The 27,474-nt window shown below is 35.3% G+C and overlaps 5 protein-coding genes across 7 annotated transcripts; 3 read left to right on the top strand and 2 right to left on the bottom strand.

Moving 5' to 3' along the window:
- Window positions 1-556: 556 nt before the first annotated feature.
- On the top strand, window positions 557-5,632 carry LOC107906826 (BTB/POZ domain-containing protein NPY1). Its single transcript, XM_041093236.1, has 5 exons — window positions 557-1,456; window positions 1,655-1,887; window positions 3,128-3,197; window positions 3,467-4,642; window positions 4,873-5,632. The coding sequence occupies exons 2-5, from the start codon at window positions 1,826-1,828 to the stop codon at window positions 5,410-5,412; spliced, it is 1,848 nt and encodes a 615-aa protein (XP_040949170.1). The 5' UTR covers window positions 557-1,456; window positions 1,655-1,825; the 3' UTR covers window positions 5,413-5,632.
- A 344-nt stretch (window positions 5,633-5,976) lies between these two features.
- LOC107906823 (3-hydroxyisobutyryl-CoA hydrolase-like protein 2, mitochondrial) lies at window positions 5,977-9,556 on the top strand. 2 transcript variants are annotated; one of them, XM_041093237.1, is made up of 14 exons: window positions 5,977-6,308; window positions 6,477-6,557; window positions 6,693-6,761; window positions 6,918-6,981; window positions 7,286-7,365; window positions 7,471-7,554; window positions 7,830-7,914; window positions 8,102-8,187; window positions 8,268-8,389; window positions 8,522-8,582; window positions 8,683-8,781; window positions 8,856-8,957; window positions 9,036-9,077; window positions 9,230-9,556. In XM_041093237.1, the coding sequence occupies exons 1-14, from the start codon at window positions 6,234-6,236 to the stop codon at window positions 9,347-9,349; spliced, it is 1,170 nt and encodes a 389-aa protein (XP_040949171.1). In that variant the 5' UTR covers window positions 5,977-6,233; the 3' UTR covers window positions 9,350-9,556. The 2 variants fall into 2 exon arrangements, with proteins under 2 accessions (XP_040949171.1, XP_016689432.2); XM_016833943.2 differs by having other exon boundaries at window positions 5,978-6,262.
- A 48-nt stretch (window positions 9,557-9,604) lies between these two features.
- LOC107906825 (chorismate mutase 2) lies at window positions 9,605-11,273 on the bottom strand. Its single transcript, XM_016833946.2, has 5 exons — window positions 10,933-11,273; window positions 10,519-10,605; window positions 10,269-10,412; window positions 10,093-10,185; window positions 9,605-9,982 (listed from the first exon to the last, which is right to left on the bottom strand). The coding sequence occupies exons 1-5, from the start codon at window positions 11,215-11,217 to the stop codon at window positions 9,746-9,748; spliced, it is 846 nt and encodes a 281-aa protein (XP_016689435.2). The 5' UTR covers window positions 11,218-11,273; the 3' UTR covers window positions 9,605-9,745.
- A 472-nt stretch (window positions 11,274-11,745) lies between these two features.
- On the bottom strand, window positions 11,746-15,953 carry LOC107906824 (protein POLAR LOCALIZATION DURING ASYMMETRIC DIVISION AND REDISTRIBUTION). 2 transcript variants are annotated; one of them, XM_041093238.1, is made up of 4 exons: window positions 15,683-15,953; window positions 12,992-13,285; window positions 12,502-12,911; window positions 11,746-12,306 (listed from the first exon to the last, which is right to left on the bottom strand). In XM_041093238.1, exons 2-4 carry the CDS (start codon window positions 13,260-13,262, stop codon window positions 11,968-11,970), a joined length of 1,020 nt encoding a protein of 339 aa, XP_040949172.1. In that variant the 5' UTR covers window positions 13,263-13,285; window positions 15,683-15,953; the 3' UTR covers window positions 11,746-11,967. The 2 variants fall into 2 exon arrangements, with proteins under 2 accessions (XP_040949172.1, XP_016689434.1); XM_016833945.2 differs by lacking the exon at window positions 15,683-15,953 and having other exon boundaries at window positions 12,502-12,908; window positions 12,992-13,396.
- A 2,327-nt stretch (window positions 15,954-18,280) lies between these two features.
- On the top strand, window positions 18,281-27,278 carry LOC107906827 (formin-like protein 6). Its single transcript, XM_016833947.2, is given in 18 exon segments — window positions 18,281-18,856; window positions 19,412-20,112; window positions 20,327-20,548; window positions 20,683-21,789; window positions 21,792-22,525; window positions 22,612-22,741; window positions 22,900-22,971; window positions 23,235-23,333; window positions 23,455-23,496; window positions 23,605-23,685; window positions 23,770-23,820; window positions 23,920-24,001; window positions 24,790-24,884; window positions 25,294-25,365; window positions 25,455-25,571; window positions 25,795-25,863; window positions 25,954-26,020; window positions 26,620-27,278. Coding segments are annotated over 18 exon segments (3,972 nt in total). The 5' UTR covers window positions 18,281-18,783; the 3' UTR covers window positions 26,778-27,278.
- The last annotated feature ends 196 nt before the right edge of the window (window positions 27,279-27,474 follow it).

Raw genomic sequence — 27,474 nt, 5'->3', positions numbered from 1 at the left:
TATAAACATGAAATAATGTTATATCAACAATTATGTTAATAATTTACAAAAATTAGATAAAATCAAAATTTATGTATAGAATTACACATTAAACCATAATTTATATATAATTTTGAGATTTATCTCATTTTTCATTTCACACTTTAAATGAGTTTGGAAGAAAAAGTCATGCTTCTTGCCATTCTTAACTACCATTCTTTGGTTAATTAATTAGCAAAATAGCAAGTAATTTCCAAGAAATGGCCACACATACTATCGAAAAAAGAAAAATTAATGTTTTTAAAATTATATTGGATTGATTTGATACTAATATTGGAAGCAATAAAAAATAGTTAATTCACAAATTGATATAAGTCAATTAATCGAATGAATTAATTACGAACAATTCAACTATAAATTCGTTTAAAAATCTTTATAATTAACTATTACAAATGAGCACAAATACTATAGAAACCTCTTCACGACACGTGTTGAATTTCCAGTGAGCTACACCAAACGACACTCTGAAACTTATGCCATAGGAACATATCCGATCCGAAATGAAAAACGAAAACAAAAAGCGCTGGCTCGAGAAAAAGGTCAAAAGACAAGGCAACAACAAGACAGTGGCAAGAGAAAGTAAATAAAACGAGGAAACCGAGGGTAAAACAGTAAAACCAAAGATGGCGTGCTTTAACGGCATTAAGAAAAAAAGGGAAGCTCGATAAAAAGTGCCACCCTGTATGACAGTCTCCCTACTCCCTATTTCTTCTATAAAATTTTCCCTTATTTGCAAATGAAGCGAAGAAAGGGCAAAGAAAATATTGGAAGGAAGAGGAAGGATTAAAAGGATTGGATTGGAGAGACAAGCTCGTCAGACTGGAAGCTGACCACCATTGATCACGCACACAGCTACAAATAATATATTAGTCTTCTCTTTACCATGGTATAAAAGAGAGAGAGATTCATCGAGATTTGCGCCAGTGCAAAAGGAGAGAGAAAAGATCTTTTGATTTTATTCAGCGGATCATGTTGATTTTAATAGCAATTTAGACCCCAAAAAAGAATTCTGATTTTAAAGGCAAAGGCGGCGAGAATTTATTGATATGATGTAGCTGATATAAACAGCCCCATCATTCATACACATGACTCCTTACTCCAAAGCTTTTTAGCTCGTCTCTTTTACTCTCTCATCTTTCTTCTAACTTGTTAGCTTTGTTTCTTACTTTCTTCTTCTATTTATAAGCTTCATAGTATTGTCTCTTCTCTCTCTCTCTCTTACGCCACACTTGTGTTTTGCTTCTTCTTTACCTTTATTTGTCTTTGGCTTGGGATTTTGGACCATTTGGTTTGGTTAGTGAATTTTGTATAAGCGTCATCAATTTTATCATAAAGTGGGGGAAACTGGGAAAATGGGCTGAGAACAGCGTACGTGTTCGAGTAAAGGTTGAAGAGGATAACGAAGGAAGGGCTGTTGGTATTCCTCGTCTTAGTCAAATGTTTATTAATGCTCTCTCCTTGGCTTCTTGCTGTCTCGTTTGCATGTTTTCTTCTTTAGAATTCTAGTGTAGTGAAAAAGATAGATATATATATTTTCTTTCCTTTTTCTTTGAAAGTCTAAAATTTCTCTTTGAACCTCGGTTTCTGGTCTGGTTTGGATTTTACTCTTGTTCAGCTGAGAGAGAAAGAAAGAAAGAAACTTTGCCGTTGGTACATGGTATCATTCATGTATGGGCATCTTACAACCACAAGGAACTTAGGCGTCGCTTCTTGAGTTTGTTTGGAGAGTGTTCACCTGTCGTTTCTTCTCCTCTCTAAGGTTTATTTTCGAGAAAAAAAGAACAAAATGAAGTTTATGAAGCTTGGCTCGAAACCTGACACCTTCCAAGCTGATGGCAAATGCATCCGGTAAGAAAGGTTTCACTACCAGCATTCTTTTCTTTGCAAAATTCCAATATAATCTTTTTGATGTTTTTGAGCTGTTTCTTAACATTCTTCTATCAGGGTTTGATTTAGTTTCGCTTCCCATTTTTGTTTTCCCGTTATGCTGTCTGCTCCTGACATGTTTTAACTATCGGAGTTGGTGTATTCTCTCTGTTGCTTATGTTTTGCATAATAGTCCGTACGGTTTATGAGCTGCAAGTTCATCAACTCTAGTTTCTATGGATTTTTTTACTGAATATGTATACCTTATTATACTTTGTTTTATTAGTCTTCTGTGTGCTCTTACTGTAAATTATGTTATGATTGTTCTTTTTAAAAAATATAGCTTTAGAAAAAGATAACTTTTTGCGGTTAATCATACCATCGGGGAAAAGTCATAACTTTAGCATGTAAACTTTCTTTTCCTCTTGATTTTGCTTTGTCTTGGTGACAGATTAACCACATGGGTGGTTTTCATTACAATTATTTATCCTTTTCATTGTTTGGTTTTAGTGGGGGGAAGGGGACTGAAGAGTGAAAAAGGAGATGAGTATCTGGGAGTGGTCCAACTGTTGAACCCCATGAGTTGGTGGTCCAAATGTGGGAAAGGCATATTGGGTGGTGCAGGCCTTCAGTCATCGTGTTGTATGAAATCTCTTGTTGTAAACAATAGCATATTTCACCTAACATTCGGGCATTTCCCAGATCTCCCAACAAGGAACGAGCTTGTACTTTTCATCATAACATTTCCAAAAGTCTCTTCCCCTGAAAGCAACTTGTCATAAACGAATCACGGAATCATTGTGTTGCTAAGGGCATATCCAGTAGGAGTGATATAGTCTTGAGTGCTCTGGATACATTCTTTGAATAGCGGATTTAATAAGATCCCAGTAAATGGTTTCTTCCATTATGGTTAGTGGTTACCCCCAAGATCTTTCTATGGATTAGCGGTTGTGAAACAAATAACAATTATGTTCAGGCTTCTGGTATGGCTGGAGTACAGTGGTCATAAGTAATCAGTTTGTGCAATAGTTAAATAGAAAATTACAGAAATCATAAAACCTCATTTAATCCTTAATTATATGGTCATTTGGCATCTAAATTTTGAAACTTTCAATCCAGCATTGGATGTAGTTTCTTTTGTATGTTTTTTGTTGTTCTTTCAGTTATTTAGCTTGAAGTTTTGTTATATTTGGGATTAAACAGAGAATATTTGTTGATGCAGGTATGTCATATCTGATTTGGCAACAGATGTCACCATCATTATTGGTGAAGTGAAATTTCACCTTCACAAGGTATGCTCAATCTCTTCTAATTTTTAATGCTTCTTTATGTGCATGTATGTGTAAATTATGAATCTCTATCCTAACTTTGGTGCTTTGGGCCATATTGGTTTTTTTTTATATTCATTCTATTAGAACTTAAGAAATTTTATATGTATTTCTTCAATCAGCTATTCAAGTGGCTTTTATTTCTTCCTGAAAAAGGTATGCTCTGCCTGTGGAGAGCACCTATTTTTCTCTTAATTGTTAATTATGGTTGAGGTCTTAATGTCTCTTTGCAGTTTCCTCTAATGTCTAAGAGCAATCGATTGCAAAAGCTAGTTCTGAAGGCTAGTGAAGAGAACTCTGATGAAATTGATATGGTTGATTTTCCTGGAGGACCGAAAGCTTTTGAAATTTGTGCGAAATTCTGCTATGGAATGACCGTTACTTTAAATGCTTACAATGTTGTGGCTGCTCGTTGTGCGGCTGAATACTTAGAGATGACCGAGGATGTTGATCGAGGTAACCTGATTTTCAAAATTGAAGTATTCATCAACTCTAGCATATTACGTAGCTGGAAAGATTCCATCATTGTTCTACAGACCACCAAGTCTCTTCTACCATGGTCTGAAAACCTGAAGATTGTTGGAAGGTGCATTGATTCCATTGCATCTAAAACCTCTGTGGATCCTGCAAACGTCACTTGGTCCTACACGTATAACCGGAAGTTATCAGCCCCTGAAATAATAGTCAAGGGTGGTATGAAATACCAAGAGAAGATTGAATCTGTTCCAAAGGATTGGTGGGTTGAAGACATATGTGAGCTAGAGATTTTTCTGTACAAACGAGTCATGACTGCTGTAAAATCAAAGGGAAGAATGGATGGTGCAATCATCGGTGAGGCACTCAAAACTTACGCTGTCAGATGGTTGCCAGATTCTGTTGATGCCTTGATTTCTGATGTACATTCCTGGAGAAACAAATTATTGGTGGAAACAATTGTATGCTTATTGCCTTCGGATAAGGGTGTGAGTTGTTCATGTAGTTTCTTGCTGAAGCTGTTGAAAGTTGCCATTTTGGTTGGGGTGGATGATTCAGCGAGGGAAGATTTAATGAATAGGATAAGTTTAAAGTTGGATGAAGCTTCTGTCAAGGATTTATTAATCCCAGCACGGTCTCCCCAAACAACCATTTATGATGTTGGGATGGTGCATTCTATTGTGAATCAGTGTATGATCAATGAGAAGTGCAGTCAAGATTTGGATCTTGGAAAGAATGATGTGGGATGTACTGATTTTGTTCTAGGGCATGGATCATTGTTGAGTGTTGGTAAAGTGATTGATGGGTATCTTGAAGAAATTGCACGCGACCCGAATCTTTCCCTTGCCAGTTTCATTGACTTGGCACGGTCTATCCCTGAGTTTGCCAGACCGGTTCATGATGGACTCTATAAAGCCATTGACATGTACCTCAAGGTAGGCTTTTGAATTATGGATGCCAGTTCCATTGATCTTCCAGACTTTAGGATTATATATTATCCCATTTCATAAGCTCAAATCTGTTGCTGCTTTGGCAGTACATGGTATGACGTGTGTGCCAAGGGTGAACTATTCCATTGAAATTGTGTTTATTTAGAAGTGTCCTTAGTACATGGTAATGTATGTGATTTGGTTATTTGTAATATTCCTGGTTATTACATCTGCAGGAGCATCTGAGCTTGACGAAGGCTGAAAGAAAGGAACTGTGTAGTCTGATGGATGTGAAGAAGTTGACAATGGATGCGTCAATGCATGCTGCACAGAACGATAGACTTCCACTTCGGGTTGTAGTTCAAGTTCTCTTCCTTGAACAGGTTAGAGCTTCAGCAGGAGTTCAATCACTTAATAACAATCCCCGCGATGCTTCCCGTTCCGCTACGAACACTGAGGAAGAATGGGAAAAAACTGCAGCTGAAGATTGCAACTCCATCAAGAAACAGATGAATCAGACCAAGATAAAAGAGGGTGAATTCCCCAAAAATGGTAAATTTTTTAAGAAGGATAGCAGAAACAGTAAAAGTGGGATGCAGCTGCTGCCATCTCGATCAAGAAGAATATTTGACAAGTTGTGGGTTGTGGGAAAAGGGCATGGGGAGAACAAAAGTTCCGAGACCTCTGGAAGTTCACAAAGCCCGACCTCGATGGTTCCAGGGGATACCAAGTCCGCGGCTTCATCTGCCAAACACAGGAGGCATTCTATTTCGTAGACAAGGACGATTCAGAAACTATTACTAGTGTAAAAAAAGGTTGTAGTTTATGATGGCCGATGGGGGTGGTTGTGATGTTTGAAGTATTCTAAAATGGTGGTCAGCTGGGGGGAAAATAATAATGTAATATCAGTTTTTTGGGTCCTTCTCTTACGAAAATCTTCTATCTAATTGTATGATCATCCATTATGGTATCAAGCGGACTACATTTTTAGTGAAACTTAATAGCCTTTTACCAATTTGTCCAGTGAGACAATTTTCTGTTTATAATTTTGTCCCATTGTTTGGCACCGCGCTCTTGGGTTATTTGTTTGTGTGTAATACTCGAGACCCAATAATGGGATGGGAATGAATAGGCCATGGCCCGAGCAATTGGTAAATGGCACAATTATTTTCGTAAGCTTTTGGAACTAGGTTTTTTTTCTTTCTTATATACAATCCTGTTAAATAATTTGGAATTCATGCCCGTTACTATGTGGGCTTTAAAATGTACGGAGCTCACTTTGGGCCAGAAAAGCCCTGACAGTTTGACTAAAAGTAGTCGATAGCCAAACCGAACGGCTAGGATGAATTCTTGATGCAAAAACCCACAGTGACGCTGGACATCGTTTAAGGGAAACACTGTGTGGGAGGCGAGGCGAGGCGAGCTAGCTAAGGCGGAAAAGCTTCGTTCTCCTAAAGAAACGTTAAAAGTGAAAGCAAGCGAGATAGAGAGGGCAAAGCAAAGATGCAGAGAGTGAAGGCTGTATTAAAAGCTAGGCATTCATTTCAAAGACTTGGGATCCTCTCTCATCAAAGATGTCTCTCTGCTCAGCCCAACTATGCTCTATATGATGATTTCGAGGACCAGGTCTTTGAAGATAATTGTCTACTTTCTGGGTTTTTATTTTTCTTCTGTATGTCATAACTTTTTAGTCAATTTTTTTGGGTGATCTTCCCGTGATTCGTGTGTCAAGTATGTCTTTGTGCTTAAATTTGTTGTTTTTCAGCTAAAAATGAAAAACCAAAATGCTTTTCTTTTAATTAAATAAAAAGATTGCTTATTTGTGCGTGAAATGTTTCAGGTTTTAGTGGAAGGAAGAGCTAAATCAAGAGCAGCAATTCTCAACAGACCTTCTGCTCTCAATGCACTTACCGCCTCGATGGTTTAATTTTGCTCTCTCTCCTTTTGGTTCTAAACTTCTAATTTTAAAATTGATAACTTCAACTTCTCCTCTTGACCCTTATGCTGAAGTAGCTAATAGATTTAAGACCTTTTTTTTTTATTTTAAATTTTATAGGCAGCTCGGCTGAAGAGATTGTATGAATCATGGGAAGAAAACCCTGATATTGGTTTTGTCTTAATGAAGGTATCATATTGCATAGTTAGGTTACAACACTCATTTACATGAACAAACATGTCGTTTGCTTTTTCAGATATTCCTGTCAATGGTATTTCTTCATGCCCTGACATTTCAGTTTTTATTTTCATTGGCGTCTGAGTTGTTGTCTTGAATTTACTAAAGGGCAATGGCAGGGCTTTCTGTTCTGGGGTTGATACTGTTGCTCTCCATCGCTTACTTAATGAAGGTTAGTCAGCTATCAATGTCGTTTAGTTATTTGATTAGTCAATTTAGAGCTTTCCAGTTTGAGAAAGCAATTCAATAATGACATCTTAACTATGATATCCATCATGACCAATTTGAATTTTGAAATCAGAACTTTTTTGGCCAAGGATTTTACAAACATGATTATCGCATGTTCCTAGCCATGTTTTGCTGTCACTTGACACATTATTATCACATGCAATGCAATTTCTTTTTTATTAAGTTACTTTATAGCTTGCATAACTAGAGTAGGTGATTCATGTTTCACCTGATTAAACTTTGTGCAGGGAAAGTTTATGAATGTAAAAGGTTTTTTGAGACGCTATATAAGTTTGTATACCTACAAGGAACATATTTGAAGCCGCATGTGAGAATTCAACCTTAAGTGATTGATGTCTTTGTGAACTGCTTCTGAGTTTCTTTGGTAACCGCAAATGAGGCTTCTGACTATAATCACTGACCATATATACAGGTGGCAATCTTGGATGGTATAACAATGGGGTGTGGAGGTGGAATTTCTTTGCCAGGGATGTTTAGATTAGTGACTGATAAAACTGTATGTCGTCCCACAACATTATAAAGAAATCTTATGTTAGAATTTGTGCATTGTCCAAATTATCGTTAATGTATCCATCTTGCTTCTTATGAGTGGCATGCACATGATATGTGGGGATTGAACTTCTATGCCCGTGCAATAAGAATGTTTTTTCCTTTCCTTGTAGAATGAGGATTGATAATGAGGCAAACAGTTCTCTCCCCTTGCCCTCCTTTTTAACCTTTCTAGTGTATGGACTTAAATTGCCTTTCCTTACCTTTGCTTAACATTTTCAGGTTTTTTCTCATCCAGAGACTCAACTGGGGTTCCATCCTGATGCAGGGGCTTCATTTTATCTTTCTCGCCTACCTGGTTACTTAGGTATTGACCTGCCATTTTATCGATTTTTTCAATGCATAACTGACTTCATCAATATGCGTGACTTATTTGTATACTTTTCTAGTTATTAAAATATAAGAATTTTTTCATTTCTCCAGATTACTTGCTTGCATATCTTGGCCACATATTCCAGTTTATTTTAACAATACATGTTTATTTTTTCCTGCAGGGGAATACTTAGCTCTAACAGGAGACAAGCTTAATGGTGTTGAAATGATTGCCTGTGGCCTTGCTACCCACTATTGCTTAAATGCTGTTTGTTTTTTCTTCTGCTTCTTATTGTGCTTTTCCTCCTTTCCTCTTTTCTCAACTTATTTGAACAAACTGCCCTATAGAGACTTGCTTGGATTGAAGAACGTCTCGGCAACTTGATGAATGATGATCCAGCTGCCATAGATTCTTCTCTTGCACAATATGGTGACCTTGTTTATCCCGATAGGAGCAGCATTCTTCGCAGGTAACCTCTTTTTTTGTGGTTATTGTAGAACTTAGAAACAGATTTTATATCTCGACTGCTTAATTTTATTTGTAAGAATCATTGTTTTTCCTGATAGATTTTGTCTTCTCTTATCTTGTGTTTTTGTTTCAGGATTGACACAATTGATAAATGTTTCAGCCATGACACTGTTGAGGAAATTATTGATTCTCTGGTAAGCATAATTATATGCAGATGTGTGTGCATGTGCATGTAGGCCCTCGCCTACATTTTCCAAGTTCCTGGGCAGTCAGTTAAAGACTTTGATATCTCAGGAAAATGAAGCAGCTGGAGCTTATGATGATTGGTGCAAGACAGTGCTGAGAAAAATGAAAGAAGCCTCACCGTTGAGCTTGAAAGTTACTCTAAGATCCGTAGGTTAACAATGTCCATGTGCTTTAAATACCATGTTCACTATCAATGGCTTATGTCAGTTGCTTTTTGCTAGATACGAGAAGGTAGATTTCAATCACTTGATCAGTGTCTGGCACGTGAATATCGGATTTCCCTTGCCTGGATCTCCAAATCGGTCTCTAATGATTTCACTGAGGTATGGGCGGCTCTTGTTCACATAGAGAGCACTTCCTGAATCATTGTTCTTGTCAATGTAATCAGACTGTCTCTACAGGGTGTTCGGGCTAGGTTAGTGGACAACGATTTTGCTCCCAAGGTATTCTCTTTTTTTTGACTCCATTGTCTGTGTTCATGTACTTTTATACTAGTACATAATCGAAAGGCCTACGTTAAAGTGACGGGATTTTAATCCCACCATCCATTCATATAATCTTACTCCTATGATTTTTGTATCTAACAAATTCACAGTGGTACCCCGCAAGCCTGGAAGAGGTTAGTAAAGACATGGTTGAGTACTACTTTACGCCACTCGGGGAATTAGAGCCTGAACTGGTGCTGCCAACTTCACTAAGAGAACCTTACATCTAAGGAAAGATCTCTTTGTAGGGGAAGCTATCAGTTTTTGGTAGCAGACAATTTTTGGTTGATCATGTTCTTTTCATTTATTGAAATAACATCCCATATTTTTATGTTGTTATCAGTTATACATAGAACTTTAGTAGGAACGCAGAGATTAGAAAGAGTTGTTTTGTTTGTGATTTTTCAAGTAAGACCAGATCTTATTCCGTATGGTTTTATGGATCTTGTTCCGTATGTTTTTATGGAGAACTGATTCAAAACGGCTTGAGGGTGTTGTGAAAAGATGCGTGCATATTACATTGGAGTAGATCTAGACATAATAATCAAAGCAGAATTTGACAGAATACATTTTATTCTGAATTATAATTGTGAACCCTTGACTGAAACTGATACATGACCAAGGTTTCAGTCAAGGCGATGGAGGAGGTACTGGACTTCAACATCCTTTGTTAGGGGAATGACCCAGTCTCCATAGAATCTGGAAACAACAGCTGGATCCACCTTGTACTTCCCTTTATTCTCATCACTATCATCACCTACCTTCACTTCCTGCCCAAATATACTTGCCTTCTTCGTCACCCTCTTCTTTACTGCTTTTTCCACAGCCGGAGCCGTCAATAAATCCATCAGAGTTTTTTTATCCTAAAATTCCATGCAAGAGAATTCAAAAGTGATCATCTTCACCAAAAAAAGTATACTACTGATTTCATATATGCATCATTGGTGGCATAATAGCTATGAAATGAAAGTACCCGAGCACGAATTGCAGGTTCATAGTGCTTCCATTCATCTCTGAATTTGACTTCAGCCACAAGTTTTCCGTAATGTATTCTTCTAGATAGGACCTAAAGGGAATAACAACATATTTTAGTGTCACTGCCTTCGTATCACACAGATAAGAAAGAGAACAATTACGGGAGATTCTTACCTGTAAGCACTCAAGATCACGAGCAGCTGTTGATGCATAGATTCCGTCATCACCGGGAGCGACAAACAATGGAAGCAGCTTGTTGAAATATACATCCCATATCTTCTTATTTACGTTAACGAACACTGCCGCGGGATTCAAAACCTGTGGTCTTGGGATCAGGTTTAATTTTAATTGAATTTGCTTCCGGTATTAAAGAAATCCGGAAAAAGGACACGCAGGTACTAGGCTTGAAAGAATAAATTATTACCCGAGGATACTTGTGAGGTGGAACCTGCGACGGTGGTAAATCATCTGGGAAGAATGGATGTTCCTCGGAATTTTCATATCTACCGGCCTATAACACGTTCATATATAGGTTGGATTTCTACTCAATGTCTAAACAAGTTCCATTATCCATAATTCTATTGCCGTGGTTTCTACCAAATTAGCAGTACGTACACGAGCTGGACCTTGACTTGATTATTTGATTGATTAAAAAGTAGAATAAATAATTAAATTGATATTTTAATAAGGTATTTTAAAATAAATAGGAGGCCTACTGTAAACATGGTTTATTTAGAAATATAGAGCTCTAAAATCTTTCGAGAAGACTGGCCGGCCTGCCCCTCCACTTGGCCTCTGCAAACATTATTGGGATAATTGAAAGATGAAAAGAATATACCTTAGCTTGGACGGCCTCTGTTTGTTTAACAACCAACTCAACCAAAGAACCGTAAGAGCCGGGCATTAAAAAGTAGGAAGGGTCGTAGGTTGGAGCATTTAAAGGAAACTTGGCTCTCTCTATCAGACTGAAAACAATGCTATCCTCTTGCCTTATCAACGAATCCCTCACCGACTCCAGTGTCAATCTATCTCTAACATCGGACTCTGCTTTTACCATTTCGACTTCACTAATCGAACATGTCCAACGCACGAGAATTAACACAATTACCACTGACACATCCATGTTTGGTCAAAAGAAGAAGGAAGAACCCAAACATTAATAGATGGTAATACGTTGGCAAATAATTGTTTTTTCTCTCCCTTTTTTCCTCTTAATTATCCGAAGATTTTTCTGAAATTAATAGCTCTCACTCATCAATACCAACCAACTATTTCTCCCATGACCAGGAGTAATTGAAGCCACGACAAGTCAACGACAGCCCAAAAGTTTGATACGCACATCTACATTCATATGTAATCACCTTTAAGAAAGACGTGCAAGTTATAGGCTGATGGGTCTCGGGCTTAGCATGGTTGCAAGATACGGTGTTCATATCTGTCATATCTTCTTCCAATCAGAAAAGGCAACGGACAGCGATATGGTTAGTAACCTTGTGTAGTTGCCATCACTGCATAAAATCTTATCAACAATTGGGATTTATAATTTGATACTCCACTAATAAAGATGTTTCGGCCTTGGATAAGTTGCAACGAAACATCCCCTCCCTTAGATAGCTATAACAAATTCTGTAATCTAAAGCAAAGGAAGGAGGACTCTGTAATATTACATGTAAATATAGAACCAACCAGTTTTATATGATAAGCGATCCATTGACGAGCTATATATATTTCCCTTGAATCCGTGTATTCATTTCTCACTTGTTATTACATTTTCAAACCAATCATCTAAATATTGAGAAGCAACTCATATTTAAAACCCACCAATTACACGTAATACATGATGGGGATCAGCTGCATTACAATTCTTTTTTTCTCACTTCTGTTGGTGAGCATGTCGAACGTACTGGAAATTAAGTCCTGAAGGTTGTTTAACATGCTTTAACATAAGATGTGCGGTTTCTTTCCACCAAGAAATCTCTCGTTCCTTTTCACGGAGCTCTAGCCTTGCGGTTTCCAAAGCAGCTTCTAGCTCTCTTATCTGTTGTTCCTGCCTTGTTTCCAGCAATTCATGCAATTTCCTCTCCAGTTCACATGGAGGAACCCCGCCATGTGAGTCCGGACGGTCTTCTTCCTCTGCCTCAATTGTAGGGTCGATTACTTCAGCATTACTAATACTGTAGCTTCTCACTGAAGTGGTGTTAACAGTGTTCTCCTGTGTATGGTTGCACACAACATCATTTAACATATCTGGGGAATTTGTAAAGATTTCAAATTCTAACCTAAATGTTCTATATAAACTACTAACACGACTTATTATCTAAACGTATTTCTTTATCTTTCTTTGAATAGAAACAACAAAATGTTTAAGTCTGAATCAAAATTAAGACTTTCCACGTTTTCTCCGTACCTCGATGGTTTTCTCAGGTGGGATTGTGGAGGATTTTCCTGAATCCAAATGGAGAAGTAAACGTTCTAACTCAACTTCAAGTTCTGCTTCAAGTCTATCCATTCCTTCTAAACAAGCGTCTTTTGGTGCATCATCACACTTCGACGACTGATCAAACAATACTTTATTTGATGTAAGGTTGCTGTTAAAACCCAAACTTTCGTCGACCCCATCCCCATCGTTTGATTCAAGATTCTTACAAACTAGTATGTCTGTATTTAGCAGTCCCTCTTTAACATTTTGAAGAACATGCTCCATTTGGATCTTCAATTCCTTCATCTTTTGAAGTTCATTTTTACTCTCAGCAATAAGATGGAGCAAACAACACCCTACTCCTACGTTAAAGTTTGATTCCTTCCCACATATTTCTGCTTTTTTAAATAAATAAAAAACATTAGAATTTGAAATTTCAAAAGCCAAAATATAAACAACAGGAAACTTTTATTGTTACCGGATGAGAAATCAGGAGCATCGGTTTCGTGATCAGGCGGCGCAACGTCATCTTCCTTACTTTCGTCACCAATAACCCGCTTCGCCACCTTCCCACGCTTAAGAGCAGAGAGCAAGCGAGCAGCGATACGGCGCGAACCGTCCATGAGAAGGAGGCTGTCTTCTTCGTGGTCTTGAAGTAAAAGCACGTCGGCGATGCGTAAAGGAGGCGAAGGTTTGGATTTAGAGAAAGGAGACAAAAGCAGGGGCTTTAACTTAAACACCATTCGCATTGGCTTGAGATCAATTTTCTGGGCTGAAGAAGGAGAAAATGAAATGAGACAGCGGAAATAAAAATCAAAGTAAAAGAGAGTGAACGGTGACTGATTTGGAGGGAATGGACAGTTTTTGATTTTGGGCTTTTCTTATAAAAATTATAATAAATTTAAAATCGCTTTAAATTAAAATAACATAATATGTTTCACTTTTGAAAAATATGTATTTATAAAAATTAAAAAATTATTGATGAAATAATTTATTAGTGACGAGAATAAAGGAGCGGATAATGGGCAGTGGCGATTGCTCGATTATGAATAATAAGAATATAAAATTAGGAAATGGAGGAAGCTGTGGCTTTAGTTGGGCCTTATTTCGGTTCTTATTAGTTCATAAATTTCTGTCTTATACTACTAATCTTAAATACTAACAACACAAGCATCCAATCATGCAGCTACTGGGGCCATAATCAAACACAAACATTTATGTTTGTTTTTAATGTTGAGAATATGCCTAAAATAAATTATTCAAAAATAATAATTAAATGTGGCTCAATTATAAAAAAATAATTTGAATAGTTGGATTTAAAATATTTTAATTTCATGTCTTTTTTGTTTGAGATATTTGCAAATTTATTCAATGCGGTTCCATGTATATTTTTTCAAATTTATTGATAGTTGACCTACAATTATTTTTTTAAAATTTTAAAAAATTAGTATATATATCTGTATTTTAAGAATTGTATGTTGTAGGCGTGCTCATAGTTTAGTTTTAATCGAATTAATCGATCGAATCGATTTAATTCAGTTAATTGATCGGTGGCTGAATTTAGTTCGATCAGAGGTGGGTTAATGATTTTTTAGAATTTCAATTACCGATTAATTCAATTCGAAACCGAGTAATTAACCGAATTAACCAATTAACTAAAATATTTGTTGTTTTTAAAACTTAAGTAGTGTTTCCAATGTCTTGTTTATTGTTTTAATCTCCATTTAAAGTTGTTTGAACTATTAAATAAAAGAAAATGAACATTAGCAATATATTTTTATATGTTTTATACCGAAAGACAAAAATATATAAATTTCGGTTAATTTAATTAACCGACTAAATTAATCAAAATATTTCGATTTGATTAACGGATAAAGATTTTTACATTTTGAATAATTCAATTAATAATAATTCAGTTCAAATATTAATCGAACCGACCGTTTAAACACCCTACTATATTAGAGTTTGATAACAACATTTTATCAAGTCAATCTCATGCCATACGTGTGATTGAGATATTTGAAATTTTTAGGTTACTGATTGTCTTAAGTTTGAGGCATTAGTTCTAGACTGGTATAATTTTATTAGTAATGCTATTTAATTCAGATTTAAATTCCATCACCGTATGGTTATTAATCAAAACTAGAATGTTTAGTTCAATTTTTTAATTATAATTATATCATAATTATTTATTAAATGCTTATTAAAATTGTAATATATATTTATCTATGATTGTAATCATCTTTATGTTAATTAAAAATATTTTTATAAAAGTCAAATTCTTTTTATTAAATCAAATCATAAATTATTGTAGTAAGTCAAATTATGATTATGGTCCCTTTATTGTGTTTAAAATTATGATTTAATATTTATATTATATTTTGACATAATTTGATTTTTCTACTTTTAGTTAGCTTAAATAGTTTATTTCGATCAAGATGTTTAGGACAAAGTTTCTCCTAAAAAAAAAACTTATTCCAAACTTATCATATCGAAATAGATTTTTGTGTGTGTTAGATAGGTGTACTTATCATACTGAAATAAATGTTTTTTTGCATGTGTTAAAAAGGTGTGTTTTTAAGAAATATGTACAACAACATTTTAACAGTAATAGTTAAGGATGCTAATTATTTAAACCAACTAATGTCATTGATAAAGTAGATGACCAAATTATGTCAAATTAAAATATAGACTAAATCTTAAAATTTTAAAAAGTAGAGTGATCAATACTAAAATTTTACCGGTATCTTATAGGAAAAAAAAAGAAAAGGACGTGTGATGACAGAATTGAGGTACCCAATTATGTAAATATATAAAGGATGAAGATTAAATCTTAAATTTGAGTGTAGTATAGGAATCAAAATTGAAATTTAATAAGTTTTATGTAATCAAATAAAATAAAGGGACCATAATTGAAATTTAATCATTTATTTTATAATGAAAAAAATCCTTAGACAGGTGTCGAAGAAGGAAAGCCTTATAAAGTTGATCTTTTAAAGACGGGATATATTCCATTCTAAAGTTAAATCTTTTTTTTTTTTTTTGACTAGCAAGACTTCGGGAGCACATTCCACCCGATTCAAGGGCAGTAGGGCTTTTGCCACCCAATCTGCTTACAGTGACGCCGGAATGCACAAAAGATATAATAATACAAAAGGAAAGGTCTTACCGATTTGAGTGGATAATGGCCTCAACCTCCCAAGGTATTGCGACTGATTCTTGCAAAGCCGTGATCAAATTCAGGCAATCAAACTCACGGATCACTCATTGTTAACCATTCGAGCTCTCCTGCCAATCAGATGGCATGGGCCTCTGCCGCTAAAGTACCGGGGGTAGGAACTATTAGAGCAGCCCGCAACCATCCGACGTCCCTCGTTATCAGGGGCCACAACAGCTAAACCTGCTGCTTCCCTATGGCATGGTTTAAATTGAGTTAGCAGTGGTTGTGGTTGGAGACTGACGCGTGAGAAATGCTCAAAGGTAGTTTGTAAAATTGTAACACACATCAGTGAAAGGAGAATGCTTGGAATCCAAGCTTGAATTTGAAACCACGTGGAGTTTCCTTGCAATGCAATGCCAATCTAATTTTGCTGCTTTTTGGTAGGCACTGCCCACTGCCAGCTTTGTAGTTCCATTTGAGTTATAAAATTATAAATTGGAAGTAAGGTATATAAAATATATTTAAATTTACTAACAAGTTGACGCAGAGTATATTACACTTTAAAGAGAATAATAGGATTCCAACCTTAAAAATATGTCATTGGAAGAAACAGTCATGAACTCCAAATATGAACTTTAAAATTAACATAAAAAAATACTAATTAAAATTCGTAAAATTTTTCATCATTATTTTATTTTTATAATTTGAATTTATATTTTATGCATCACACTGTCTATAATGTTATATACTATCAAAAAACTTAATGATAAAAAAATCATCATACAATAAATGGATAAAAACAATATCCTATGGAAAACAATAATTAGAAGTTAAATTGATCATTCATTTAGAGTTTTTTTCATCATTTAAAAAAATTAAAATTAAATTAAATTATGTAACATCATTTGATTTGCTGAAAAAATATAAAATTCTACACTATCATGACATTAAATATTAATTATTAATTTGTAATTTTATGCACTTCTCGAAAAATATAATGTGAGAAACAAAAAGAAGTTTAATTTAATTATGAAAAGCAATATACAAGTTAAAAAATAAATAAAACAAAAGTAGGATGGAGAATTAGGGATAACAAAATTATCATTTTGTCTTTGTATATATAAATTATTAAAAGTGTAAAAATGTAATACAAAAAAAATAATATATTTTATGTTTAAATATATATTTTTAAAGGAATATGTTTAAATGCTTACTTGATTTTAAAAATATTAAAAGAATTAAGATTATTAGCAAAAATTTAATTGAATTGTAGTGACGTGGGCCGGGAATGAATGCATTCTACATCTATAAAGGTGATAATAGTGGAACAAAGTGCAACAACAGATTTAGCATTATCTGCTCTCACCCCATTCCCTTATTATCGCTATCGGTAATGACAAATGGATATCCCAATGGGTAATGACAAATGGAGCCACATTTTTTTTCCTTGTGCTTTATATTTTGAATTTTAATCTTTATAATTTTTACTTTATTCTTAAATTGTAATATATATTTTTAATAAAAAAAATCTACTAAAATTCGAATTATGAACATTTTCCCCTTTCTCAAAATTTTTTTGATGTTTTTAACATAAAATTTATCCTTTAATATTACGTGATACAATTTCTCGCATGATGTATTATTCTTCTAAAATGGCTGGTGATCATTGATACAATGATATAATAAATTAGAAGGATTTTCCTAATAAATGACTTAAAATCACTCTTTAAAATTATTATATTAGACAAATTAATATTTTCGATCGAATTCACAGAAAATAACCATTAATTATTATATTTAGTATAAACTTTATTGTTAATAATAATGCAATTATCTTTAAAAAACAAATTATTATTACTAGCCAACTCATGAAAGTAACACTGACCCATTGTATTGTTATGATAAACTAATTTGTCATCCATCCATTGTTATAGGTGAGATTTATGGAAAAATATTTAGTATATTATTAATGAAGTTTTTAGATTTTATAAATAAAATTAAAAAATTAACTATAGAGATATAATAAAATATATTATTTTTTAATACTAATTATAAAATAAAAAAAAAACTCTATTCATAATCCAAATATTAACCTAAGATTTAGTGGGCCATGAATCCTTTTTCCTTTAAATTTCCCATCAAAGGACCTTTCCTTTTATTAAATACCATAAAAACTCACACTGATTTGATTTTGAGAGCCATGTTAGGCCCACTAAAAGACATCTTTTGAGTCGTTAAGTACATGAATAAAGTGCGTCTTTAGAGATTACCCCAATAATTAAAATAGTAGTTGTTTTTCTTAAAAGAATTTTTTTTTGTTTGGTATTATCAAATTACGAAGAAAAAAAAAACAGAACTGATAACTGAAGGTGAAGGTTCCATGAGTCCTATGATTTTAATTACAATAATTTTGTTTTTAAAACTAATTGATTTAAATTACTTTAAATTTGTTTTTTTTAATCCATAAATTGGATAAAGTATTTCGGACCAGAAAAACGTACAATGGGTGAAACGGACGTGCTGGTGAGTATTATTAAATGGTATATCATAGAAGGAAATTACAAAAACAAAAGAAACCGTGAACATGGAAACTAATGGGAAGATAAATGAAACTGGGTCCGATGGTTAATGGTTTTTTTCTTTTTCTTTTTGTTGCTATTCATTAACAATTACCAAACAAACAAACAGAAAAATGATGGAAAAATAGAGACAAAGCTGAGATCTTTTTGTTTCTTTCTTTTGGTGTTCTTTTTTTTTTTCTTTTATTTTTTTGCTTCATTCATAGTACTAGAAAAAAAAATAAAAAAAAAGGACTCTCCAAAGACCAAATCTTTGTCTGCCTTGACAAAACATTGTCGGAATATTCTGTCCTAAACCTAAAGTCATTGTCTCATAACGTCTCTTGAATCTTGATTGAAAGCTAAGTTTCTGGGACACTTCCCTAAAAACTCGTTGCTTCAAAACCCGGCAATCTCCCCATTGCTCTACGCAGTGCCAATACAATCATTTGGACCCTTCAGCTTCTCCTTCTTCTTCTCTCTATATTAGCTCAAAATGTGCGTATCTGTCCTTCTGGGCTAAGCTGATTGTTGACAGATCTTGAAACCACAATGGGGTTGTTTAGGAAGCTCTTTTTTAGAAAGCCGCCTGATGGACTTTTGGAGATCTCTGAAAGGGTTTACCGTACGCTTTTTTTGTTTTTGCTTTTAAAAAAAAATCTATTTGCTTCCATGAATGTTACTAATTTGGACATTTTTAGAAAAAAAAAATCTATTTGCTTTTAAAAAAACCTATTTACTAATTTGGACATTTTTAGTTCCAAGTATTTTCTGGCTTAAATCGCCATATTAGTGTATTTTTAATGTACAGAACAGCTCGTCAATACTTCCCATTGCTTGTGTGCTAAAAAGAAATAACAAAACAAAAAGGGAAAGTGTTTTAGCAGTTGGAGCCTTGATCTAATTTCTGCTGCGGGCATTAGTTGTAAGAATTCATCCTTTGAGCCAGTAGCATATATGCAAAAATAAGCTAATGGCTTAGGGTCGACATTCCTTATTACTCGTTTATTTGCTGTTATTTATGGTCCTAGTTTCGATTTGATGTATGCATTTAGTCATAATTTTTAACTCTTTGCCCTCTTTAAAGGTTTTGAAATGTTTATACCACTCGCTCTCTGTCTATCTCTGGAAAGTATTATTGTATTGTTAATAACCAATGTGCTGTTGTATGCATTTGTAGTTTTTGATTGCTGCTTTTCCACGGACATACGGGAAGAAAAGGAATATAGAGTCTACATCGAAAACATAGTGTGTAAACTCCGTGATCATTTTACTGATGCTTCATTCATGGTGTTCAACTTCCGAGAAGGAGAGTACCAAAGTCAAATTGCTAGCATATTGTCCGAGTACGATATGACCGTAATGGACTATCCTCGTCAATATGAAGGTTGCCCATTACTCACGACGGAGCTGATCCATCATTTCCTGAAATCAAGTGAAAACTGGTTCTCACTCGGGCAACAAAATATAATCTTAATGCATAGTGAACGAGGTGGGTTGCCAGTTTTGGCGTTTATGCTTACTGCTCTTTTACTATATCGAAAGCAGTATTCCGGGGAGCAGAAAACATTAGAAATGATCTATAAGCAAGCACCTCGTGAGCTTTTGCATTTGACATCTCCCCTGAATCCACTACCCTCCCAACTAAGGTACCTCCAGTATGTCTCTCGGAGAAATGTGGGCTCAGAATGGCCTCCATCAGATAAGGCACTTACATTGGACTGTATTATTCTAAGATGTATTCCTAATATGGATGGTGAGGGGGGCTGCCGTCTGATATTTAGGATATATGGACAGGATCCTTTTATGGCTGCTGATAGGACCCCCAAAGTTCTGTTCTCTACGCCGAAGAATAGTAAATTTGTTCGGTATTACAAGCAAGTGAGTCCAGTTCATTTATCTCTGTAGTAACTTCTTTTTTTATCTCATTCTCTGTTTTAGTTTTTTTTTATCCTGAATGGAAGCTTATTCTTGATTTCTTTTGTTTCGAAATCACCATTAACAATGTGACTTATTTTGCTTTTTACTTCAAAAATGAATTCACTCTTATCTAAGTCATAATTATTTAATATATATTCTTCACTTATTCTTGCAGGCGGACTGTGAACTAGTTAAAATCAACATCCGTTGCCATGTTGTGGGTGATGTTGTGCTTGAATGTATTAGTCTGGATAGCAATCTGGAGCGGGAATTAATGGTGTTCAGGATCATGTTCAATACAGCCTTTATAAGATCAAACATTTTGATGCTTAACCGTGATGAAATTGACATCTTATGGAATACTAAGGACCAATTTCCAAAGGACTTCAGTGCAGAGGTACGTAATTATATATAATATCTTCTTTTTTCCTTACTTTTCTGTCTTGTGTTTTTTTATTTCTTTTGGGCCAAATCTGTTGTGTGTTGTTTTATTGTGATTCTGAATAGTTATTCTTTTATGCATGGGTGAAGGTCATTTTCTCAGATATAGATGTTGCACCTTCTGCCATTTCAATTGATTTTCCGGGTATTGAGGAGAAAAATGGCCTTTCCATTGATGATTTTGCTAAAGTTCAAGAAATTTTCAGCAGAGTTGATTATACAGATGTAGCAAATATGCTACAAGAAAATTTGGAGACAGGTTGTCCCAAGAGTAAGGAAATAGCCAGTGTCTTGCACGATGCTAAAGTCGAGGAGAAATCTAACTCGGAGGCACCAGAACACGTTACTACAAGTCCAACTTCCGATGCTTTGGAGAAACAATCTATATGGTCTTTTCAATCATCAGATGCAAATTCAACTAGAACGAAGTTTGAACCAGAAGAAATCCAGGTTGTTCCTCAAATGGCTACACAGCATACACCCTCTGCTGTGCCTTCTTCAGATTCAAGCTCAACTGAAGGGAAAACCGAATCACAAGAACTTCAAGTTGCTCTTCAAGAAGCAGAACTTACCAATTCAAGTAGAAGGAATGTTGAAATTCAAGAAATTCAAGTTTCTTCACAACAACCTGCACAATCTACATCGACTTTCACTCCTGTCCTGGATGTAAATTCAATCAGAAAGAAAACTGAACCCCAAGAACTTCAGGTTGCCGTGCAAAGGCCTGCACAACCTATGATTATATCCCAGCGAGGACCTCAGTCTTCAATCTCTTCTCCAGTTTCATATTGCAATTCCTTGCCAGGTTCACCTGCTCCAATATCAAGATACCGTAGTCCACCTTCAGCTCTTGGCATTACAGCTCTATTGCATGATCATGATGCATCTGAAAGTGAAGATCATAGTCATCCTGTGGCATCATCTTTATCTTCCTCATCAGTTTCAAGTCCTTTATCACATACACCTAAGCATCTGCAACTTACTCGTGCAATTGCTTCACCTGGTCAGTCATCATTTGTTCCTCCTCCTCCTCCTCCATTGCCCTCTTTTTCAGGAGCATCTCCTGCTTATCAACCCCCTCCTTCTCTGGAGGTATCTCCTCCTTCAGTGAAGAGTTCATTCCAGTCTCCCCCCATCCTCCCCCTCCTCTACATTCCTTTTCTAGGGCATCTCCATCTCCCTTGGTTAAGAATTCACTTCAATCTCTTCCTCCCTCCTCGAGTGCATCTTTAGCTCCCAAAGTCGAGAACTTGTTCCGGTCTCCCCCTCCCCCACCACCACTCCCTCCATCCTCAGCTACATCTCCATCTTCTTCTGTAAAGAATTCGTTTTCAGCTCCCCCTCCCCCTCCCCCTCCCCCTCCCCCACTCCCTCCATTCTCAGCTATATCTCCATCTTTTACCGTAAAGAATTCATCTTCAGCTCCCCCTCCTCCTCCCCCACTCCCTAACGTGGCTTCCTCAACCACCTGCCCCAATTCATGTTCACCACAGATTCGGACATCTGGACCTCCTCCACCACATGCACCTCCCCCACAGTCTGGATCTATCTCAGATCCTACTAGTAAATCCTCAGTGCCACGGCCACCACCTCCTCCTCCTCCTAGTCTTGCTGCGAAGGGTCCTTCACCGAATAACTCTGCTCATGTTCCACCTGTGCCACCTCCTCCAGCTCCTTGTGCCAAAGGATTATCTAAAGCAGGTGACACCTCTCCACAGTTACATTCAGTAAGCAATGGCAATATACCTTCAATTCCAGGACCACCTTCTGCTGCTCCTTTGAATTTGAAGGGACGGGGCATATCACGCATAGGTCCTAAAAGTCTGGCTCAACCTAGAAAAAACAACTTGAAGCCATATCATTGGTTGAAGTTGACGAGGGCGATGCAAGGAAGCTTATGGGCTGAGGCACAAAAACCTGAAGAAGCTTCCAAGTACATATTTGTCACTGAACCATTTTAGTTCATATAATTCTATGGAGATGTATTATGGTTCATTTTTTTTTAAAAATCTGTGCTAGGGCTCCGGAAATTGACATGTCAGAACTTGAGAGTCTTTTCTCTGCAGCCGCACCTAATTCAGATAATGGTAGCAGGGATGGGAAATCAAATCGAGGTGCTTCAGGCCGTAAACCTGAGAAAGTCCAGCTGGTAATTAGCATGCTAATTTTCTTTCTCAACATGTTGGAATCCCTCATCGGTTATGTACAAACCTGGAGTTTTTTCATGTATTTAAACCTGTCTACAGTTCCACACTTGGAGCATCTAATCTGTATTTGCTATCACACATGAAATTCATTCATTTGCAGATTGAGCTTAGGCGGGCATATAATTGTGAAATCATGCTCACAAAAGTCAAAATTCCTTTGCCTGATTTGACGGTAAGATAAACTATATGGTATTTCTCTTAGTAGTTTAGATTCTCAGTTATAGTTCTATTTACAAGCGACAAATATCATGTATTCATACACTGTTACATGTTGGGCTTTGATTTTTTTTTTTTTAAGTTACTTCATTTCCTTGCCACATGACTACCCTAATTGTACTTAATGTTACATTCCATATGTCAATTTACAAATTGTTGCCCCTGAAGTATTCTTAAATTGATCTTTTACATTTTTATTTTGCTGCCACTATCTTGCAGAGTTCGGTACTTACCATGGATGATACAGCACTAGATTCCGATCAGCTTGAGAACCTTATTAAGTTTTGTCCTACTAAAGAAGAGACTGAATTACTCAAGGTGTTGAAAAAATATGCTTATTCTGTGCTGTTACTGTTCATAACCATTTGAGTTGATGACATCATTTGGCATGTTACGCAAAAAATCATGTTTTAAGTGATGATCATGTTCTTATTTTCAGGGTTATAATGGAGATAAGGAGAAGTTGGGAAAATGTGAACAAGTCAGTGTAGTAACTTTTGTGTTATACACGTGTTTTTAACAAACATTATATCCTTCTAAGAAGAAAACAAGCATTATATTTGATTACCTGCCTTGTATTTGGTGACAGTTTTTCCTAGAATTGATAAAAGTGCCACGAGTAGAGTCAAAGCTAAGAGTTTTCTTATTCAAGATACAATTTTCTTCCCAGGTATGAGGAGAAACTGTGTTATCAAATTGGTATCAGATGCTTTCTGTTGTTGTCACCTAATTGGTAAATTTTGCATCTTTCCAGGTTTCTGACCTTAGAAATGGTTTGAATATCATAAACTCTACAGCTGAAGAGGCAAGTTAATTTCTCTTTTTTACATAAATTAGCTTTTTCAAAAGATTTTTTTTACTGAACAATTTGTCATTGGTACCATTTCACCAACACATTCATCAGGTGAGGAATTCGGTCAAATTGAAAAGGATCATGCAAACTATTCTTTATCTGGGAAATGCATTGAACAAGGGCACTGCAAGGGGTGAGTGATTTTGTTGATGTGGTAGTTTCTATTACTATCTTATTGCAGTCTTCTTTTTCTGTTTCATTATGGTGAGATATATTTGTCAATGGGAAACAAAGGTCAATCTCCTTGCCTTCTGTTGTTCTACTTGAATTAATTGTCTCTGTCACCATTTCATTATTGTTAATTGACGCTAAATGTTTAACACAATCCTGTAGCTGATTACTGCTATGTATCATGTCTATCCAATAATCCTGTGATTTTTCAACTTATGATTCCAATGGAATGTAGATTTATGAAAATATTCTTGCATTACATATTTAATGATATGTTAATTGGTAATTTTTAAAATTGTAATTTTAATTGAAAATAAAATTGTGTATACACGAGAGGAAACATAAGTAAAATATGTTTAAGAAAAAAAATGCATTAGTTAATAATTATTAAAAAAATCACAATATAATAATTAGATAAAAACAAAATTATTTGAGAATAGAAAAAAAAAAGGAAAAAAAAGTTAATACCATGAACAAAATAATACCCTAAATCAAAATAAAAGAATGATAATTTTGTCTAATAATTTATTTTTACTTTCATGGAAAATTCTCACTTTCTATCATACCAAATGCCCTGGATCTAAATCAGTTTCTGGTGACTCTAATTTGATAACTTTGTTCTGTTAACCGTATCTTCGAGTGCTATTATCAGTACTGTAACTTCTTCTCCTAAGATGGCAGTTCTTTACAATCTTAAGCATCAATTTACTCTGAGGATTTCAGTACTTGATGGTTTCTTTCTTCCCTCAGGTTCTGCTGTTGGTTTTCGATTGGATAGTCTCCTGAAACTCTCTGAGACACGAGCTCGGAACAACAAGATGACTCTCATGCATTATCTTTGCAAGGTAAAAGATCATTTGCCCTTCTTACTTTCCCTGATACTGATGTTTGTTGTTAAACTTGCCTGAATAACATATTCTTGCATTTCTACACTTATGTTTCTAGGGGGAACACTTCTGTATTTGTTTTTAAGACCACTCTACACTTTGTAAGGAATATGCAGACATCAGTTCATCATAGTTTCATTGTCATTAGTTTTGCATGCATGTTTCAAATGTACTAGAGATTTTATTATGTTCATTTCTTTTTCCTAAAAACAAAGAATTTGGGTTAAGGACCTGTTTAATTTAACTGCTTATATTGCATTTATTACCATTTCAACCAATAACATATTATGTATGAAAATATTATTTATACTTGCTGCTAATGGCCTCTACCATTTCATAAGCCTCCCATTACTTCATTACTGTTTAGGTCCTGAATGAAAAGTCGCCAGAATTACTAGAATTTCCAAAAGACCTTGTAACTTTGGAAGCTTCAACGAAGGTAAAATTTTTTATGGCCTTTTGAGGTCATACTTAATTTGCTTAGTGTTTGTCATAAGCTGGTAGGTAAAATTATTGATTGCCACGCAGATACAATTGAAATGTTTAGCAGAGGAAATGCAAGCCATTAGTAAAGGATTGGAGAAAGTTGTACAAGAACTGACTGCCTCAGAAAATGATGGTCCAGTGTCTGAAACATTTTGTTGGGTAATTCTTATATATCAACTAGTTATTTTGCACATTAATGGGGTTTCTGCACATTTATGTGTTGCTTTGGTTTCTGCTGGTAATGGATGCATCTCCGTTAGGGGACACCATAAACCATAAACCCTAAGCTATAAACTCTAAACCCCATCCTTTCTACTTGTTTTTCTTATTCCATATTGTTTGACTAACAATAATGCTTTTATTTATTTATTTATATATTCAGACTTTAAAGGAGTTCCTTGGTTTTGCTGAAAGTGAAGTCAGGTCTTTGGCTTTGCTTTATTCTAGTGTGGTATGTATTATATTGAGTTTTTTATTCTGACTTCTTAAGTGTACAGGCTACATAGCTATCTCATTAGCATTTCTAAATTGGATGTTTCAGGGTAGAAATGCAGATGCCTTGGCTCTTTATTTTGGAGAAGATCCGGCACGGTGCCCATTTGAGCAAGGTATAGTTGTTGGTCTTAACATGTTTGTTTAATGCTTACTGATTACGCTGTAACAATCTAGGACCATAAAGTTTAAAAGAACTGATTCATTAACATTTTGTTGCAGTTCTTTTTGATTTAGTGAAGTTGGGGTAAGACTGAGGGTTGGGTTCTTGAAGCCTGGCATAATGAAAATTTTATGGTCTAATTAGTCTGAAGTCATCTGTGCCTTGTTCATTTTCTTTATTGTAAAAAAATTTCTGTTGACCCTCAATAGCAATAGTATGAGGGATGCTGTCCCATATGGTGAAAGTGACCCTGATCTAGTATATGGTGGAAGCTTTTGCATCAGAATGGAATTGAGAATGCTATTGTTTTTCAATTCACTGCGGTGAACACGTCATTGAAAGTTGCTTTGAATTTCATATTATAGCTAGCATTTATGCTAATATATTAGTTCTAAGTGATTTGATGACATTTGCACATCTGTTTATGTGCATGTATAGCTCGACTTTGAATGCTTTGCACTACTATTAGCCAACATGCACCCATGTAAATCTCAGCCACAGATCTGCTTTACGTTTTGAGTGTTGCTAATTTACTCTCAACTTTTCCTATAGTTGTGTCCACTCTGCTCAATTTTGTGAGGATGTTTGTCCGAGCACACGAGGAAAACTGCAAGCAGCTTGAATTGGAAAAGAAGAAAGCACAGAAAGAGGCAGATAATGAGAAGCTGAAAGTTAGTACTCCGACAAAGAAGTCTGAACACTTGAAATGATGTCCAATGAAAGTGCCAATATTTGATGATCGGTGCTTATAGGATCCATATTCCTGTCGATTTACATTACATTCTACTGCTCCCATATGAAATAAGACAATTTTGCTCCATGGAGAATAAACTCTTGGAAGCTCATAGCACGAATTACAGCCTTTCATGTCGTGGAGAAGAATGTATCATGTGTAATAAGACAGCAAGAATAAGGGGTTGTATTGATTAAAACGCAGGCGGGTCCAACTACTAAATTCAAATGGTAAGCTATTGTAGATGCATTCAGCTGCAGTTTCCGTCCACAAGTAGAGCTGATGGATGGAATTCATTAGGTCCTCCAGAGCCTCTTGTAGGATGCGTAAATTTTTTTGTTGTAAAATATAGGAATACATACAATACATGATAGCTTGTGCTCTTTTCAATATTTTGTGTAAAAATTTTAGTTATAGGAATCTAAATGTCAATGTGTTATGAGCTTAATATCACGAGATGATTAGCCAGTGATCAAAATTTCTCATCCTGAATTGTACTGCACTTGTTTCTATTATTCTCATGATCTCTTTGGGTCCATTGGATGTGTACACACACACATGTTGGTCTCTGAAAAAGATCAAACACCGATCATCCTTGGTTGTTGGCTCGGATTATTATTATAAAAAGAAAAAAAAAAGAATCCCTTTAAAATCCTGCTATGTAAGGAAAAGTA

The sequence above is a fragment of the Gossypium hirsutum genome, chromosome D05, assembly GCF_007990345.1.
Source record: "Gossypium hirsutum isolate 1008001.06 chromosome D05, Gossypium_hirsutum_v2.1, whole genome shotgun sequence".
Taxonomy (NCBI): Eukaryota; Viridiplantae; Streptophyta; class Magnoliopsida; order Malvales; family Malvaceae; genus Gossypium; species Gossypium hirsutum.
This window is presented reverse-complemented; position numbering and strand designations above follow the sequence as displayed.

Bases quoted from the DNA above. Each gene is read 5' to 3' on its own strand.
- LOC107906825 (XM_016833946.2), bottom strand. From the start codon at position 11,217: ATGGATGTGTCAGTGGTAATTGTGTTAATTCTCGTGCGTTGGACATGT. The intron at 10,413-10,518 runs GTAATAATTTAT...CCAAGACCACAG, and splicing joins CACCTCACAAGTATCCTCGG to GTTTTGAATCCCGCGGCAGT. The intron at 9,983-10,092 runs GTACTTTCATTT...ATGGAATTTTAG, and splicing joins AACCTGCAATTCGTGCTCGG to GATAAAAAAACTCTGATGGA.
- LOC107906823 (XM_016833943.2), top strand. From the start codon at position 6,140: ATGCAGAGAGTGAAGGCTGTATTAAAAGCTAGGCATTCATTTCAAAGA. The intron at 6,762-6,917 runs GTATCATATTGC...AATTTACTAAAG, and splicing joins TTGGTTTTGTCTTAATGAAG to GGCAATGGCAGGGCTTTCTG. The intron at 7,555-7,829 runs GTATGTCGTCCC...TAACATTTTCAG, and splicing joins GATTAGTGACTGATAAAACT to GTTTTTTCTCATCCAGAGAC.
- LOC107906826 (XM_041093236.1), top strand. From the start codon at position 1,826: ATGAAGTTTATGAAGCTTGGCTCGAAACCTGACACCTTCCAAGCTGAT. The intron at 1,888-3,127 runs GTAAGAAAGGTT...TTGTTGATGCAG, and splicing joins GCTGATGGCAAATGCATCCG to GTATGTCATATCTGATTTGG. The intron at 4,643-4,872 runs GTAGGCTTTTGA...TTACATCTGCAG, and splicing joins CCATTGACATGTACCTCAAG to GAGCATCTGAGCTTGACGAA.
- LOC107906824 (XM_041093238.1), bottom strand. From the start codon at position 13,262: ATGCGAATGGTGTTTAAGTTAAAGCCCCTGCTTTTGTCTCCTTTCTCT. The intron at 12,912-12,991 runs GTAACAATAAAA...TATTTAAAAAAG, and splicing joins TGCTCCTGATTTCTCATCCG to CAGAAATATGTGGGAAGGAA. The intron at 12,307-12,501 runs GTACGGAGAAAA...AACCATACACAG, and splicing joins CACCTGAGAAAACCATCGAG to GAGAACACTGTTAACACCAC.